Consider the following 20320-nt stretch of genomic DNA (forward strand, 5'->3'; position numbering starts at 1 on the left):
CCATTCTTCAATCAATTCTTCGAATAGTCGAGCGCGCTGTCATCAGACAGCTCTTGTTTTAGCTCACCTGTCACAAAGTGACAAGGTGAGCTTTTGTGATCGCTTGGCGTCCGTCCGTGCGTGCATAAACTTTTGCTTGTGACCACTCTAGAGGTCACATTTTTCATGGGATCTTTATGAAAGTTGGTCAGAATGTTCATCTTGATGATATCTAGGTCAAGTTTGAAACTGGGTCACGTGGGTTTAAAAACTAGGTCAGTAGGTCTAAAAATAGAAAAACCTTGTGACCTCTCTAGAGGCTATATTTCTCAATGGATCTTCATGAAAAGTTGTCAGAATGTTCACCTTGATGGTATCTAGGTCAAGTTCGAAACTGGGTCACGTGCGATCAAAAACTAGGTCAGTAGGTCTAAAAATAGAAAATCTTTGTGACCTCTAGAGGCCATATTTTTCATGGGATCTTTATGAAAATTAGTCAGATTGTTCACCTTGATGATATCTAGGTCAGGTTTGAAACTGGGTCACCTGCGGTTAATAACTAGGTCAGTAGGTCTAAAAAAAGAAAAACCTTGTGACCTCTCTAGAGGCCATATTTTTCAAGAGATCTTCATGAAAATTGATCAGAATGTTCACCTTGATAATATCTAGGTCAAGTTCGAAACTGGGTCAAGTGCAGTCAAAAACTAGGTCAGTAGGTCTAAAAATAGAAAAACCTTGTGACCTCTCTAGAGGCCATATTTCTCAATGGATCTTCATTGGTGAGAGTGTTCAACTTGATGATATCTAGGTCATATTCAAAACTGGGTCAGGTGCGGTCAAAAACTAGGGCAGTAGGTCTAAAAATAGAAAAACCTTGTGACCTCCCTAGAAGCCATATTTTTCAATGGATCTTCATGAAAATTAGTGAGAATGTTCACCTTGATGATATCTAGGTCAAGTTCGAAACTGGGTTATGTGCGGTCAAAAACTAGGTCAGTAGGTCTAAAAATAGAAAAACCTTGTGACCTCTCTAGAGGCCATAGTTTTCATGAGATCTTCATGAAAATTAGTGAGAATGTTCACCTTGATGATATCTAGGTCAAGTTCAAAAGTGGGTCACGTGCCTTCAAAAACTAGGTCATTAAATCAAATAATAGAAAAACCTTGTGACCTCTCTAGAAGTCATATTTTTCAATGGATCTTCATGAAAATTGGTCAGAATTTTTTATCTTGATGATATCTAGGTCACATGTGCTCAAAAACTAGGTACTGTGTCAAATAATAGAAATAACAACGTCATACTCAGTTCAAAACTGGGTCATGTGGGGATAGGTGAGCGATTCAGGACCATCATGGTCCTCTTGTTTACCTTGAGTTGTGACCTTTATTTTTAGTCAACATGGAGTTCAGCACATTGTCTTGATGAGGTTATCATTTATCCCCCCACCAAAGGTGAAGGGGATATTAGAAATGCTCTCCGTCCGTGCGTCTGTCCGTCCGTCCGTCCGTCTGTGCGTCCGCAACGATATTTGTCCGGAGCATAACTCCAAAAGTACTGGAGGGATTTTCTTCAAACTTCATACACTGATAGAACACATTGGGAGGAAGTGCAGTGTGCAAGAACAATAACTCTACCTTGCCTATTTTTTGAGTTATTCCCCTTTATCATATTTTCTTAAAACATTTTGTCCGGAGCATAACCCCAAAAGTACTGGAGAGATTTTCTTCAAACTTCATACACTGATAGAACACATTGGGAGGAAGTGCAGTGTGCAAGAACAATAACTCTACCTTGCCTATTTTTTGAGTTATTCCCCTTTATCATATTTTCTTAAAGAAATTTGTCCGGAGCATATCTTCTTCATGCATGGAGGGATTTTGATATATTTTGGCACAAATGTTTACCACCACGATGCGGAGTGTCATACGCAAGAACTAGGTCCCTAGGTCTAAGGTCAAGGTCACACTTAGAGGTCAAAGGATACAAGAATAAAAACCTTGTCCGGAGCATTTCTTCTTCATGCATTGAGGGATTTTGATATAACTTGGCACAAATGTTTACCACCACGAGACGGAGTGTCATGCGCAGTTCCCTTCTTTAGAATTACTTCCCTTTGTTGTTACTTTAAATAGCTTTTATTGTAACTTTTTCATTACTAGTCGTAGGGAAAAATCGAGACCACTTTTCTGTAGTACAACAAACATGCTAAATCCAATTTTGAGGTGTATTTTGACCAGTCTCTTCCTGATAAAGATTTTTGTGTGGACTTGCATTTTTTTTTTTTTTTTTTTTTTTTTTTTTTTTTTTTTTTTTTTGAAGATTAACTTCCCTTAGTTGTTACTATAAATAACTTATATTGTGACATTTTTATAATTGACCCTAGGGAAAAAACAAGACCACTTTTCTGTGGTACAGCATAGATGTTACTCTCCAGTTTTAGGTGTATTTTATTAATTTTATTATATATAAGGTATCTCTACCTAGTAAGGAGTTTTTTTGTGGACTTTAAAAAACAAAAGACTTACAATGATTACTAAACAACCACAAAATTAACATTCCAGTTGCAAATACAGCTGCTAGAGTAAAGAAATTTGCTTTGACTGGCATATATTGTGACATTCTGGCACTCTTGTTCCCTGTTAGCTTTCCATTCCTTCTTTTTACAGTAGCCATATAGAAAAACATCATAGTTATACTCTTCATGAAAATTAATAAAATTTAGCAGTAAACCACCTCACTACTGACTTATTCTTTCTTCCACATCTTAAAACCCCTGATGCGGACCACATCCTTCAATTATGATATGCCCGGTGGGGGGATTAGCCATGTCTGACATGGCTCTTGTTTTATCTAAGTTGCAAGAGATACAGAGCAGCACAAAATATTATGGACAGAAAGATGAATGAAAGAGACAAATGGCAGAGGGTTTAAAATGACAAAAAGTGGCAAATTTGGATTCAGCGATATCTTAAAAAAAGTAAGATATTTTTCAAGAAAATTAATATAAGGGTTAATGATTACATGAAAAAAATGCACATTCTTTCACTTTGTTGCTATGACAACAAATGTGGTTGCTATTGCAGCAAACAGTCCAAAAGTATAACGAAAAAGTGGGTTCTATGGTAACTTTAAAAGTACAAGTAAAAAACAATGTGGAGAACACATTATATTATTCTCTCCATTAAAATTTTAGCTTTCTGTTCATCCATATGTCTGTCCTTCTGTCAGTCTTAATGGTGAATGTTGTCATAAATAAAAATGTACAAGATATTCTTTCATGTAACTTGGTACATGGATAGATGACAATCATTTTTAGCTGGACTATTCTAAGTATGGAGAGCTATCCTACTCTGACCGGATTCGGCGTCCTTCCACGTCTGCACTTAGGTTAAAGTTTTTATGCACTTTCTTTTTATCTCTGTAATTACTTGATGGATTTGTTTCAAACTTAAAATAGTAATTTCTCATCATCACACACATCAAACGGCTCAAGGGCCATAACTCTTGCACCAATATTTCATGAATTATCCCCTCTTGATTTAGTATTTAAGGTTAAAGTTTTGATGCTCTTTCACTCTGTCTCAGTTATTACTGAATGGATTTGATTCAAACTTAAAATAGTTGTTCCACCTTATCACCCACATCATTAGACACAAAGTCCATTAATCTGGCACCAATTTTCATGAGTAATGTCCCCTTTTATTTAAAATTTTAGGTTAATTTTGATGCATTTTCACTGTATCTATTCCTCTTCCAATTTTGTTCAGTTTGATGTATTAAGAGCTAAAACAGAAAAACTTCTGATCAACTTTGTATGATCCATACATTTGATGGATCGTCATCAAGCTAAATACTCAGATGGGGTTACTTCACCCATTTTTTTTGGGTCAGTATATGATCCTTAATGTTTTAGGGTCATTAGGTTAAAGGTTAAGGTCACAGCATATTTGAAACTGAAATGCTTTAACAGAATCAGGCCATATGTATAGCAGCCTTTTGAAACTTAAAGTGAATAAGATACTAACCTTCACATGTGCTTGAACTTTCTGTCGTTGATGTTGCAGATGTGCTTGGTGTTGTTGTATTTGTGTTATTTGTTATATTTGTTGGACTGGTCACATTGTCTGTAGTGTCAGTCTTTGTAGTGAGTTGATTGCAGAGAGCATCAGATGTTTTCGTGCAGTTTTTCTTGTAATCTTGACACTTGGAACATGGTTCACATTTGCTAGAGTTTACTTCATTTGAAAATGTTTCTGCCTCGCATGGTAGACATAGTAAGCCTTTACTTTCATCAACTGCAAATTGCTAAATATGTTAGTCACTTTTAAGTAACATAGGCAAACCATCCACTTTCTTAAAGTCATTAGAAATTTTCAAAAATGATATTTCTGCTAAATGCAAATTATGCTCCCCCCCCCCCCCCCACTTCGATGAAGAGGGGGAATATTGCTTTGCACTAAATGTTGGTTGAATCATTTGTTCATGCGGTCGTTTGGTCTGTCTTTTTTTTTCTTTTGTTTTTTTTTTTTGGATTTAACGTCGCACCGTCACATGTTAGGTCATATGGCGACTTTCCAGCTTTAATGGTGGAGGAAGACCCCAGGTGCCCCTCCGTGCATTATTTCATCACGAGCGGGCACCTGGTAGAACCACCGACAATCCTTAAGCCAGCTGGGTGGCTTCCTCACATGAAGAATTCAACGCCCCGAGTGAGGCTCGAACCCACATCGATGAGGAGCAAGTCTGTCAGTAGAGTAACTTGAGACCAGCTTAAAGCAGATACATTCGAACTTTGTAGCCAGGCTTGTTAGTAATTACTTGTAAAAGTAATGCATTAAATTAGCATTAGCATTGCTCATTTTTGTCAAAATAATGCATTAAAGATTTAGTTACAACTGTGGCCTCCAGAGTGTTCACATTGCTTTTCCTTTGATCTGGCCTACTGGCCAACTTTTTGATCCTAAATGACCCAGATTCAATCCTGACCTGGAGATCATCAAGACAATCATTCTGATCAAGTTTCATAAAGATTGAGCCAAAATTGTGGCCTCTAATGTGTTCACAAGCTTTTCCTTTGATTTGACCTACTGACCTAGTTTTTGATTCTACTTGACCCAATTTTGAACCTGACCTAGAGATCATCAAGACTAACATTCTGACCAAGTTTCATAAAGATTAGGTCACAAATGTGGCCTCTAGAATGTTCACAAGGCAAATGTTGACGGACGATGCATGACTGACGCCGGACGACGGATAATTGGTCACAATAGCTCACCTTGCGCACTTTTTGCTCTGGTGAGCTAAAAATTCAGATATAATACAAGAAAGTCAAACATGTATTTAACTATAGATGACCTAGGTAAACTAAAATGATTAAATGGAAAACAAACAAATAGTGTGTGATTATACAATACAATGATTCACAAAAAGTAATGCTAATGCTAAAGTTAATGCACCCTATGTAATGCGAATCTTTATAAGATTTTTTAAGAATATTTGTCTTGATGATCTCTAGGTGAAATTAGAATCTGGGTCTTGCGGGATAAAAAAGTAGGTCAGTAGGCCAGATCAAAGGAAAGGCTTGTGAACACTCGAGAGGCCACAGTCGTGACCCAGCCTTTATGAAACTTGGTCAGAATGTTTGTCTTGATGATCTCTTGGTCAAGTGTTAACCTAGGTCATTTGGGATCAAAAACTATGTCACATCTTCAAATCAAAGGAAAAGTTTGTGAACACTCTAAAGGCATCAGTTGTGACTCAATCTATAAGAAACTTGGTTAGAATGTTTTTTATGCCTCCGGCATCTAATGATGCAGTAGGCATAAAGTGATTGTCCTGTTCATTCATTTGTTCATTCGTCTGTACGTACGAGGTTAGCCAAATGTGACCGTTTCGTCTACCATCAATACCCCTTACTAGAATGACTTGATACTAATGCAGATGTAACCTGTGACCATTCCTCATCTTCAGACATAACCTGACCTTAGTTTGACCTTGAACTTGACCTCGTTTTGGACTTAGGTTGCTTTGTATCGACAAGGATGCCACCAGGGGCATCAAGTGTTTATTGAACCTCCTTATCTTGATGATCTTTAGGTCAAATTCGAAACTGGATTATTTGGGGTCAAAAACTAGATCAGTAGGCCTGATCTGATAAACTAGTGAACGATATAGGGCCATCATGGCTCTCTTGTCAGATGGTGGGCTATTCAAATCACTCTGCGCCCGTGGTCTGTCGTCCTTCCGTTAACAATTTCTCTTTATCGCATCTCCTCAGAAACTACTGGGTTGATTTTGACCAAACTTTGTCAGAATGATGTTTTGGTACCCTAGTTGTGTCCCCTCTAAAAATTAGACTGGTTCAACAATTTTTGAGTGAGTTATGGCCCTTTGTTTATTTTTATAATTTATATAGGGAAAAACTTTGAAAATCTTCTTGTCCAAAACCACAGAGCCTAGGGCTTTGATATTTGGTATGTAGCATCATCTAGTGGTCCTCTACCAAGATGATTCAAATTATTTCCCTGGGGTCAAATATGGCCCCGCCCCCGGGGTCACATCGTTTATATAGACTTATATTGGGAAAAACTTTGAAAAACCACTTGTCCAAAACCACAAAGCCTAGGGCTTTGATATTTTGTATGCGACATCATCCAGTGGTCTTCTACTAAGATTGTTCAAATTATTCCCCTAGGGTCAAATATGGCCCAGTCCTGGGGGTCACATTGTTTACATAGACTTATATAGGGAAAAACTTTGAAAATCTTCTTGTCCAAACCACAAAGCCTTGGGCTTTGATACTTGTAATGTAGCATCATCTAGTGGTTTTCTACCAAGTTTGTTCAAATTATGCCCCAGGGTCAAATATGGCCCCACCTCGGGGGGGTCACACGGTTCATATAGACTATATAGGGAAAAGCTTTTAAAATCTTCTTATGAATAACCTACAACATTCAAATTTGGACCACATAAATAGTTTTGAGTGGCAAGATGAACCTTGACATGAGTTGACCTTGATTTTGACCTAGTGACCTACTTTCACATTTCTGTAGCTACAGCCTTCAAATTTGGACCAGCGTATAGTTTTGTGCACCGTAAAAAAAACTTTGACCTTGACATTGACCTAGTGACCTTTTTTCACATTTTTTAATGTACAGGCTTCAAATTTGGACCACATGCTTAGTTTTGTGTTCAGAAATGAAATTTGACATTTATTTTGACCTAGTGACCTACTTCCACATTCTCAAGCTACAGCCTTCAAATTTGGACCACATGCATCGTTTTGTGCACCGAAAAAAAACTTTGACCTTGACACATATTGACACTTTCACATATTTGAAGGTACAAGCTTCAAATTTGGACCACGTGCATAGTTTTGTGTTCCGAAATGAAATCTGACCTTGATTTTGACCTAGTGATTTACTTTCACATTTCTCTAGCTACAGCCTTAAAATTTGGACCACATGCATAGTTTTGTGTACCAAAATGAACTTTGATCTTGAGATTGACCTTGTGACCTACTTTCACATTTCTGAAGCTACAGGCTTCAAATTTGGACCACATGCATATTTTTGTGTTCTGAATTGAAATTTGACATTGATTTTTACCTAGTATCTACTTTCACATTTATCAAACTACAGCCTCCAAATCTGAAGCGCATGCATAGTTCTGTCTATTGAAATGAACTTTGACCTTGAAATTGATCTAGTGACCTACTTTCACATTTCTCGAGCTACAGCTTTCAAATTTAGACCACATGCATGGACCACATGCACAGTGTTGTGTATGGAAATGAAATTTGACCTTGATTTTGACCTTGAACTAGTCTTGAAATTTAGAACATTCAAAAATGGCTCAATGGTGGGTGCCAAATTCACACTGTGATCTCTTGTTCTTTTACCATTACTTTATAAAAAATACTTAAGTTGAAGTACAGCATTCATGAGCATTTTAATTTTAAGAAAAGGACAAGTACCTGTTTAACGGCTCCCTAACAGCCTAATTTGACATGACATGTAACACCTAGCTGGCTTAAGGTCTTGAACAGTGCATATTGTTAGTCAAAAGATAACAATAAATTCTGTTTGATAATTTGGGTAACAAAACTATTTATGTCACACGTTAATGGCTATTATAAATTTCTACCTGGAGCTGTCCCAGGTTTTAAATGTATAGTTCAAAGTCTTTCAATTGCAATTATACCATTACTTAGACAGTTTAATAAAATGATCTAACCTGTTTAAATAACAGCATACATAATTATGTATTATGTTTTTTCCAGTGATACAGAAAATAATGCCTAAGTAATGCTAAGCATTTGCCATTAGTATAAGCATTACTAACTTTTGCATTAAATTATCATTATTTTTATGCTAAAATTGTGGCATCAATCATTACTTGGCATTATCAAAAAAATGCATTACTAATGCATTAGTATTAGCATTACCGGTACTACAGCCCTGTTTGTAGCATTATTTAGCTTATGGAGTAGATGACCCCTATTCAGTAGGCCAAAGGTCAAGGTCTTAGAGGCCTGGCATTGAAAATGGTTTCCGCTCATTTTGTGTCTTGGAATTGGAAATCAAGAAAGTAGACGGTTGCTGTGCTGTTTAAGGGTAAAGGGACAATGCACTAAAGGAAATACTTTATCGGTGGAAGGTTTAAAGTTACTATTACTTATATCTTACTGTAACTTCACATAAACATTGTTCAGCATACAAACAAAGTATATGCAGGGGCTGGGCCAATTATACTTAAGGTCAAGGTCAACAAGGTGTTACATTTAGGTTATTGTTTAAGGTTTAAGTTTTTCGGCAACCTTTGTTTTTCTGTCATATCTTTGTTACGTTTGCTTATATCTTACTGTAAGTTCATATAAACATTGTCCAGCATACAAACAAAGTATGAACAGGAGTTGGGCCCATTATACCCAAGGTCAAGTGCTTTTAGCTCAGGTGAGTTTTTCTGATAGCTCAATGTCCAGCGTCTGTCATCTGTCAACATTAAGCTTGTGTATGCGAAAGAGGCTGTATTTTTCAACTGATCTTCATGAAATTTGGTCAGAATAATTATCTTGAAGAAATTTAGGCCAAAACCAAAAATGGGTTATCTGGGGTCAAAAACTAGGTCACTAGGTCAAATCAAAGAAAATCCTTGTGTATATTATAGAGGCTGTATTTTTCAACTAATCTTCATTAATTTTGGTCAGAATGATTGACTTGATGAAATCTAAGCTGAGTTTGAAAATGGATCATCTGGGGTCAAAAACGACGTCACTAGGTCAAATCAAAGAAAAACCTTGTGTATGTGATAGAGGCTGTATTTTTCAATTAATCTTCATGAATTTTGGTCAGAATGATTGACTTGATGAAATCTAGGTCATTTTCGAATATGGGTCATATGGAGTTAAAAACTAGGCCACTAGGTCAAATCAAAGGAAAAGCTTGTATATGCGATAGAGGCTGTATTTTTTAATTGATCTTCCTGAAATTAAGTCAAAATGATAACCTTAATTAAATACAGGCTGAGTTTGAAAATGGGTCATCTGGGATGAAAAAGTAGATCACTAGGTCAAATCAAAGAAAAACCTTGTGTATGCAATAGAGGCTGTATTTTTCAATTGATCTTCATGAAATTTTGTCAGAATGATTATCTTGATGAAATCAAGGTCAAATTTGAATATGGGTCATCTTGGGTCAAAAAGTAGGTCACTAGGTCAAATCAAAGAAAAACATTGTGTATGTGATAGTGGCTGAATTTTTCAATTGATCTTCTTGAAATTTGGTCAGAATGATTGCCTTGATAAAATCTACATTAAGTTTGATTATGGGTCATCTTGGGTCAAAAAGTAGGTCACTAGTTCAAATCAAGATAACCCTTCTGTATGCAATAGAGTCTATTTTTTTCAATTGATCTTTATGAAATTTGGTCAGAATGATAGCCTTGATGAAATCTAGGTCAAGTTCGAATATGGGTCATCTTGGGTCAAAAACTAGGTCACTAGGTCAAATCAAACAAAATACTAAGTCTTATTTAAACTCAAGATTTTTGCTCCAATTTTAATAATTGGTCAGAATATTTTTTCCATGAAATTACTAGGTCAAACATGTTTACACTGTTATGGTGTGTTATGGTGTGTTTCTCAGGTGAGCGACCTAGGGCCATCTTGGCCCTCTTGTTTAGAAAGCTTTGTTTATAGGCATATCTTTTATATGGTACTTTAAAGATAATGACTTGAAATTAAAAATATTTTTTTATAATCATCATATTCATGTGTAGTTACAATCCTCATAACCCTGATTGTATTTTTGACAGATTTATTCCCATTTCATACCTAAAGTTTTTTTGGCAAACTTTAACCTAAACTTTTATATCTTGGTGTATCTTCCTTTTATAGTAGAGGTTTCTGATTGAGACATAAATTCATTTTACTGTCAAATTGCCAAATAGTGGAGCGCGCTGTCTTACAGACAGCTCTTTTTAATGTATTATAATTTTCACACATGTCATAATTTTTCAAGACATTTCCGGGATTCTGAGTTAAAATTTCTGGGATTTTTACCTTTTGTCCAAGACATACACCGTGACATTGGTATTTGTCTGTTTCATGCAAAAATATTATAATATTACATGTAGAGATAAACATTTTTCACTCGCTTCCAACTACAGTGTGTACATACCACGTGGTTTGTGACGTCATTTTCGGGTATTATGGCAAGAAAATTAATAAACAAATCCGTCGATTCAGAACTTAAAAACACCGTAAGTATTTCATTTTTTCACCGATTTGAATAATTCTTTTACGAGGCTCAAGCAAAAATAGTGGTCTATGAACGTAAGGCAATGATTTTCTGAAATTATAAGCAGTTTTTGCAAAGGTCCGTTCCAACCCTGAAATGCTGCAAATTCTTGGAGGGTAAGTCCGCAAGAAAATCCTGTGTTTTACAAAATAATGCAGGATTGCTTTCCTTTACATTTTTGTGCCTTTCACCGCTGGTCATTTCGGTTCCAAGAAGACTCGCGAACCACTTTACTTAAAATGAAATGGTAGGTATCTGTGAAAAAAATGTGTCTTCGGAAAATGCCAATACGGCAAGAATATGACGGCAAGCAGATTCATAAATACACTTATTGTTCCTTTACGAACAGTCTCGCAGATTATTGTGTTTGAGACTCATTTCCTCTTAAAAAATACATGCTAACAGATTTCTTTAGCTTTTAAGATTTATTTCTGTATGATATATGATATGAAAGAACGGGTTTTTTTCAATGCTTCTTAATGATCGTTTAGTAGATCTATTTTTTCTGTTTCATTACTTGTTACCTAATAATTTCGTGCTTTCAGGAGAAGTTTCCTAATTTTTACTTTATTTATAATCTCAAGAGGTATCTTAAAGATGAGTCCCTATGTACCTATACTGTTGCATCCACGAATGCTAACAACTAAATTGCCAAAAAGTGAACAAAAAGTATTAAAAATTGAAAAATATATCCTAAATGTTCAAATTATATGTTTCCTTATCAAGCATTAGTGAAAGTTGGGCCTCTGATCAATACCTGATAATGTATTGAAACTTCATATAGGATAAGTCTTTGAGATTTCGAGATTACGGTGATAGATCTATGTACAAAACATTGATAAGAAAAAACTTGATGTTGAAGAAAAACAAAGACAAATATCAAACAAGGAATGCCACGTACCAAAATCGCAGCCTTCCCAAAACGAAACCTACAGCACGCAGACGTGCACACCACAAACACACACACATACACGTGCACACACACAAAGCCAACACACGACTCGGACGACATATTTAAACTTTTTAAGAGTAATGACGCGAACGAACAAAGACTAAACTTAAACTAATTGGGAAACGATCTAAGACGTCAGAGTTAAGACACAGAAACCAACAAGCGAGTTCAAATGTAAAGTTTGTTACATCACTGATACATACAGAAGTTTTCAATAAGGTTTTTTATTATAAAAAATAACACATTAAATTAAAATAGTATAAGCAGATAATTACACACTTTTAAAAATTGATTAAACATTTTGAAATGTATAACATAACAGTAAAATTTAATTAAGAAATGAAATGATTTTTCGGTGTTCATGCGAAATGAACGACAGAAAAGAATCGGCAATTTAATAGGATCGACAAGTTTAATAGGATCGGCAAGTTTAATTTCTTATAATTACATTATATTTCCTTTCCATTTGTAAACTATATATTATTATGAATTGCATATGATTTGTAGCATTGAGCATTAAAATCAACTTCCCGGCCATTCTGTTCACCAGACGGAACAACTGCAATGTTGTCTAAAGGAACGTTCTTCCTGACTATATGCGGACATCGTAAGAACAGCGGCAGGTTATCACTAAGCAGCGATGATGTAAGTTTCGCACCTTTCCTTTTGCTGTTCATAGGAAATGAACGTCAAATGTAAAAATATAAAATTAGAAATATTCATTTTATCAGACCCAACAAAGCAATGGCAATACAACAAATGCAAACTCAACAAAAGGCCACCAAGCCAGATTTGTAGTTTCCATATACGCAACGATATATCACGCACATTGAAACTCATAAATGAAAGACTGTGCAGCATCCTTTTGTGATAAATTTGTATTATACAATTATCTTTTATTTAAACAAAAAATTTTACTGACGATGTGGAAACTATGATGAACGTATATGATATATTATTGTAAGAGCAAAGCTTTTCCATTTCGACTTTGCATCTGCCGTATCGTCCATTAATCGCAGTTTAAACAATGTAAACCATATAATTGTAAATAACAAAACTCTGTATATGTATGCAATATTTCCTATATGTCATACTAGCGTGTAAAATGCAGATGCACCTTTAAAAATAAAAACAATATAAAAAACATATATTACAGTAATGTGTTAGAATATTTTCTAAAATTGGACACTTTCATCGCGTAAAACAACGACTAGAAGAATGTGATAAATTCGATTTTGAGTAAAACATCTTTGTATCTCATAATCAAAGCACTAAAAGTGCTGAATGCGGCGGGCTTAAATAGAAGACATGAAATATAACGGAAGATTATATTTTAAAATTTCTCTTTCTCAAAACAGTGAGATTTTGAATTTTAATTATAAATTTGCATCTAGAATATACACATATCATTGAATACATATTTTTCTCAGCGAATCACATTTGTACCACGTGACTGTCCAATATATTACTGTATTGGATCAATTATATATTCCGTATTTGACTAGACAATTTTTTTTTTCTAATCTGCATGTTAGCAAAACAATAAAAGCCATAAACCGATGAAAGTATCCGCATGAATATCAACTTAATGCAATGTTACATACGTCTAAAGATGAGTTCATGTCTGTTTGATTGTCTTTTTCCTTTTTTACCGAGAATAAAAGGCATAGAATAACAAGAAAATAATGGTAAACCCAATGGATGCTCACCAAAATAAGATTATTGCATATTAAAAGAAACAAGAGGACCATGATGGCCCTATATCACTCACCAGAGTTGATCTGGCCTTCTGACCTAGTTTTTGACCTCACATGACCCAGATTCAAACTTGACCTATAAATCATCAAGACAAACACTTTGACAAAGTTTCATGATGATTGGGTTACAACTGTGGCCTCTAGAGTTTTAACAAGCTTTTCCTTTGATTTGACCGGGTGACCTAGTTTTTAAACCCACATGACCCAGATTCGAACTTGACCAAGACAAACATGCTGACCAATTCTTATGAGTTTCAAACTTAAACTATGGAGGTTAACAAGATTTTCCTTTGATCTGGCCTGCTAAACTGTTTTTTGATCCTAACTGACACAGTTTCAAACTTTACCTAGAGATCATCTATACAAACATTCTAGCCAAGATTCATAAAGGTTGGGTTACAACTGTGGCCTCTAGAGTGTTAACAATCTTTTCCTTTGATTTGACCGGGTGACCTAGTTTTTGATCCCACCTGACCAAGATTCGAACTTGACCTAGAGGACATCAAGACAAACACTTTAAACAATTCTGATGAATTTCCAACTTAAACTGTGGACTCTTGAGTGTTTACAAGATTTTCCTTTGATCTGGCCTACTGACTTAGTTTTTGACCATACATGACCCAGTTTCGAACCTGACCAAGAGATCTTCAAGACAAACTTTCTGACAAAGTTTCATAAGATTGGGTGACAGATGTGGCCTCTAGAGTGTTAACAAGGTAAATGTTGACGGATGATGCATGTCGCATGACGAACGCAGCCGGACAATGACTGGTCACAACAGCTTACCTTGAGCCCTTCGTGCTCTGGTGAGCTAAAAAGTGGAATCCGCTGACTGGGCAGATATAGTTTTAAAAATACTCATGTTGAATTAATAAAATATTAGAATCTCACTGTCCAGAATATTATCCCACCATAAGATGAAGATACATGACGGCCATGAAGGCCCTGTATCGCTCACCTGACCTATTGACCTAAAGATCATCAAGATTAACATTCTGACCAAGTTTTCATTAAGATATGGTCATAAATGTGGTCTCTAAAGTGTTAACTAGCTTTTCTTTTGATTTGACCCGGTGACCTGGTTTTTGAAGTGACATGACACAGATTCGAACTAGACCTAAAGATCATCAAGTTTAACAATATGACTAAGTTTCATGAAGATACAGTCATAAATGTGGCATCTAGAGTGTTAACAAGCTTTTCCTTTGATATGACCTGGTTTTTGACCCCACCTGACCCAGATTTGAACTTGACCAACAGATCATCAAGATCAACATTCTGACCAAGTTTCATTAAGATATGGTCATACATGTGGCCTCTACAGTGTTAACAAGCTTTTCCTTTGATTTGACCTGGTGACCTGGTTTTTGACCCCAGATGACCCAATATTGAACTCGTCCAAAATTTATTGAGGGTATCATTTTGACTAAGTTTCATTGAGATTGGAACAAAATTGTGACCTCTAGAGTGTTAACAAGCTTTTCCTTTGATTTGACCTGGTGACCTAGTTTTTGACCCAGATGACCCAATATCGAACTCGTCCAAGATTATTTTGAGGGTAACATTCTGACTAAGTTTCATTAAGATAGGGCCAAAATTGTGACCTCTAGAGTGTTAAAAAGCTTTTCCTTTGATCTGACCTAGTGACCTAGTTTTTGACCAAGATGACCCAATATTGAACTCTTCCAAGATTTTATTGAGAGTAACATTCTGACTAAATTTCACTAAGATTGGGCCAAAATTGTGACCTCTAGAGTGTTAACAAGCTTTATCTTAGATTTGACCTGATGACCTAGTTTTTGACCCCATATGACCCAATATCAAACTCATCCAAGATTTTATTGAGGGTAACATTCTGACCAAATTTCATTAAGATCGGGCCAAAATTGTGACCTCTAGAGTGTTAACAGTCAAATTGTTGACAACGGACGACTGACAGACAGACGGACGACGACGGACACAGAGCGATCACAAAAGCTCACATTTGAGCACTTTGTGCTCAGATGAGCTAAAAATGCGCACTACCTTTTGTTGCCAAGAAATATCCTGACTAGAATGGCGCTATAGTTCATTAAAGTTGAATAATCAAAGGGCAGTAACTCAGTGATAATCATTCGACCAAAACATGAAGATAATATGCAACTTCCGATGAAGTTTCTATGGATTCCAGTCCAGGACAAAAAAATGGTACTATAGTGTACTAAAGTTGAATTATCAAAGGGCAGTAACTCAGTGAATCATCTGACTCGAACGCGCATTTCCTCTTGGCAGTGAAGCTTCCTATAAAGCTACTATAAATTCCAGCCAGTGGTTGCTGAGGAATACTCTGGACAAGAAATGGTACTATAGTAAACTAAGTTGAATTACCAAAGGGCAATAAGTCAGTGAAAAATCATCTGGCTGGAAGTTGGAACATCAAGACCAACACCAATGTCATATAGCATAATCATGGGGAACATTTCTGTGTAGTACTAAAAATGTCCTTTGATGCAATTAATGTAGCAGAAACAAAGTTTTACTTGATCTTGAACAGTGACCTTGACCTTTAACTGACAAGCATAGATCAAGCATTGACACACTGTCTCATCATGGGGAACATTTTTGTGTAGCACTAGATAATCCATCAGCAGAAACAAATTTTTCTTGACCTTCAATAGTGACACTGACCTTTGACCTATAAGCATAAGTCAAGTACATGCATATCTACTTATTGCGCTCTAATAGGCATCATTCCTATAATCCACTCCGGTGTTCCACCTGTAGGGGACTATAAAAACCTACTGTTCTATTTATCGTCTGATTTAATATAAAATTTCCCAACAACCAGAGTAACTAGCAGCTGGTATCCAGGTATGTGTTACTTCTATAAGTAAGCTTAGTATAACATGCTTAATATTACCTTTAAACATCATTTTTTATGACATTTTAAGTTTTTTGTTTTTCATCACGTTATGTCTTATGGATCATAGTACATGTTCATTTAGCAAAACGGAAATGCACAACTTCACACAATAAATACATTAAGGTCTAGAGGTCCGGGCTAAGGGTGTAATTAACGACATATCGAAATTCACTGTATCACGATACATTATATATAGTCTGGCGTATCGTATCATAGGTCTGTTTTACGATACAGTGGAAAGTAGAGATCGACATTGAATGAAAACTTCCATACAATCACTGTTGAAGATAGCAACTAAACAAATGTATCATTTATTACAATTTCTTTAACTTTAAAGCAAAATTTCAAGTACTTTCCAAGAGAAGGAACATTATTTTTTTTTTATTTTGTCACATGATATGTATTGTATTGTGAGACTAAGCATATCGCTACACCCCTAGTCCGGGCATCAATATACAACATGTACATGTACTATTAATTTATTATGTACTGTATTACTGTGTATAAGGTAATTGCTGGTAAAAATTCTGATTTCTTGTCATAAAGCAGAACGTTTTGGGACAGCGTGATAACATAAATCTGACTGTCGCTGTCCCGTCACATCCAAACTTAAGAAATCCCCAGTGAAATCTGTTGTGAATGTTTTCTGGTACACGTACAATGTATTTGTATAGATTACATCTCTGATAATGAATTTATGTCGACATTAAAGCATAAAATTGCATCACTGACATTTTCTTAATGTATATGTGTTTTCTTTCTGCAAGTTAGTGTTGTTCACGTCCGCTGCGTATTGAAACAGGTGTCGGGGTAAATATCTCCTCACACCTGTTTACATTTTATTATATAGATTTATGTCTGTTATTTAAAATTATTAGTTAAATTCAACATGAATATATTAATGTTTAATGTACTGTAGCAGTAAGTCTGACCAGTATATATGACATTTTTTTTATTTTTTAATGTCTTCGTTTTCCTAACATTAAAATGCTGATATGGGTAAGGCTTAGAGGGATAAAAAAATATCATATCATAAAATAAGTCATCCCAATAAACCAAATGAGTATATTAAGCCTAGCCTAAAGTTGCCTTCATTTAATTTTTTTTATCTTATAATCATAATTACATGTATGTTGCTCTCACTCGAAGGTCTGAGGCATATTGAATAGAAAATTTTAACAGCAATTAATGACTGTCACCATTATTTAAACCAATTCAACAATTCATGAGCACAATCCATGTCTTAAATACTAAAGAAAACATTGTTTATTATTTTATTTTTAATTCATCTGTCCAGAGATAAATGGAACTTGTCTAGATGTCTGGTACTGGAGTCTTGACCCCTAATCATTGCCTAAAAACAAAGCGCTAAGCCTATAAGAATAAACAGACCCACAACTTGAAAGGCACATAGAGCTAATCTCACAAAATCACGTGGTAACTGAATGAGATCTCGTTTTACCATGTATGAAATTTTTTACCATACAACTGAAGGATAAAAATTTGTCATGAAAAACTTTCTATTAGATTGTCATGATTGTTTGTTTATAATGATAATGGTGTTTTTTAATGTTGACTATCAGGGCTTCGGAAATTTGCCGGTTGTCGTTTTGGATCGATTTTTTACTTTTCAGACCGATTCATAAAGTGAAAAAACAAAAAAAAATCGGTCCCGTAAAAATGGAGAAAAGTATAAATTTCTGTCTGATATCTCAATACACCATCTACTGCCAAGCAGGAAATTGTTGGTCGCACCCTCAGATAATCAATAAACGTGTCAAACAGTCTGACTGTCACTTTGATAATCGGTCCGTAATTAGCACGTGACGCAATCAGTACTAGCGCGGCACATCCTTTAATGTTTGCAGACAGCCGACTGCAATGTATTAAACATTTTTGACTGGTTTCCAAATATGTCTGACTGGATCCAAATCATTTCGACTGGGATCCACTTCTTTTATTTAAAATCCGACGGATGGTTTATTTCAAAAGGCTATGTTTCATCATGGTAAAAAACAAATGGTCACTGCATTTAATCAAAAAGCTATAATTGTACATTATAGGTCTTTGATTTAATGAGACATCACACGGAAAACCAATCAAAGTATTTTTTATAATTACTTGATTTGAAAAAATTACAAGATTCATTTGTTGGGGCTCCAGTTGAAACAAGTGCAGAAAATCGTCTTTGCAACCCGACGGTGCAAAAAAGAAAAAGAAAAAAAAATGGACTGGCAAACACGTTCATGATAAAGAAAACCGGAGTGGTGCTGTTTATCAAATCGGTCTTTTAAAAAACGTTTCAAAATGAAATTTTGTTTACATCAGAAGAGAACATATAACTTTTAAAATGTAGCTGCTTATTGAAGTACAACATAAGTGAAATGAAATATCCGTGGCCAACACGCGTGACCTTTCGGTACTATACATGCGGGAAATTCGATCTCAGCGTTCATATAACGTACACATTCGGTCCGCGGCAGAGTATTCTTAAATACCAAGACTGTTTAGCAGAGAATATGTGTCATATAATTGTATTTTATAGAATTCCGTCAAAGAATGAGGAAACATCACAAAGTATCTGCCGTGTATAGGGTACCGGTCACGTGCGTTGGCTTTTAGACTAGTTACGCACACGGTGTCAATGCCTCGGTAATTTTATCCTTACAAGTATTTTCTCGGAAAAAAATCGAAATTTAAACAAAGTAACAATCACACATAACACTGAATAACTGTCTTCATTGTATGGAAACACGCGGTGACCGGTAACTCAGTTTTAATGCATGACATGATTATATCTTTACTCTATCACGTTTTACAAAATATGTAATATTGGGAATGCAGTGGGTGGGGTAGCGCCGATGTCAGGATTTTCGTTTTGGACCGACTGAGTTATCAAAATTTCCGGAGCCCTGTTGTCTATATATATATATATATTGTTGTTAGTATTTTTTACACAGGGAAGGAAGGAATAAATTATGATTGGAAGTCTGGAAATTCAGAAGTGGTCTTTTGAAAATTGGACCCGATTCGGTCAGCCGTTACCAGTGTATGAAACAGAAAGCTGAAGGATAAAAATTTGTATCGTGAAAAACTTTCTATTTTAAGATTGTTTGTTTATAATGTTAATGGTGTTTTTTTTTAATGTTGTTAGTATTTTCTACAAGATCACAGGGAAGAAATGAGTTTATGATTGGAAGTCTGAGAAATCAACAGTGCTCGTTTGAAAATTGGACCCGATTCGGTTTATTAGGTGACGGCCGTACATGTATCACCAGTTTTAAATTAATAAGCGTCTATCAATTTGATCAGGAGTGATCAAGTCTGCATTAACCCTTCAAGATGATAACACCTGTTATCGCGGGGATATGTGCCTGCGGGAGATGATCTCCAGTTGTGATTCTGTATATTTATAGTTATACTTCTTTGCTAAAAATCAATACACCCTACAAATTATTAACCTTCATAAAATAGCTCTGACAAAAAATCCCAAATATCTACAAATAAAAGCAAAAAAATCAATGGCTAACAACCTTCTGTCAATCTGTGTCCTGCTGAACATGAATGACGTAGAAATCTTCTTTTAATTTGATGCCAAACTTGTGAAGTATCCGAAGTTCTGCTAGATGCAATTTGGAATACCCATTCTTACCAAGCAAACGTAAGGCCCGATTTAAATCTATACACAAGCCATAACGCTGCTTGATAGAAAAATAGATAACCTTTTCCTCAATAACATTCCATTCCAAATGCAATATTCCTTGATTTGAGACTTTTTTTAAACTGTTAGTGCAGAAATCTATAATGCTATCGATGAGTCATTTTCCGCTTCTTCGAACGTTTCCGTTGTAAAAAATATTTTGTGGTAATTGCAAATACGGCAGGCATACGCTATATATTAGTGACACCTTGACACGGTCTCACGTTCCT

The 20320-nt window shown here is 35.5% G+C and overlaps 2 protein-coding genes across 4 annotated transcripts in view; one reads left to right on the forward strand and one right to left on the reverse strand.

The window, feature by feature from the left end:
- Positions 1 to 20320, forward strand: part of LOC128559412 (trafficking protein particle complex subunit 11-like) — a 102103-nt gene that overhangs the window by 48842 nt on the left and 32941 nt on the right. The gene's annotated exons all lie outside the window — the stretch shown is intronic.
- LOC123534053 (mucin-5AC-like) overlaps positions 1 to 20320 on the reverse strand; it is a 90193-nt gene that overhangs the window by 48008 nt on the left and 21865 nt on the right. For 2 of the 3 annotated variants that reach the window (XM_053550862.1, XM_053550864.1), the window contains one exon: positions 4006 to 4275. The exons of the other annotated variant lie outside the window; for it this stretch is intronic. In XM_053550862.1, coding sequence (XP_053406837.1) covers positions 4006 to 4275 — 270 coding nt within the window. The remainder of the gene's footprint in view (positions 1 to 4005; positions 4276 to 20320) is intronic. 3 annotated transcript variants of the gene reach the window in all.

The sequence above is a fragment of the Mercenaria mercenaria genome, chromosome 1 (assembly GCF_021730395.1).
Source record: "Mercenaria mercenaria strain notata chromosome 1, MADL_Memer_1, whole genome shotgun sequence".
In the NCBI taxonomy this organism is placed as follows: Eukaryota; Metazoa; Mollusca; class Bivalvia; order Venerida; family Veneridae; genus Mercenaria; species Mercenaria mercenaria.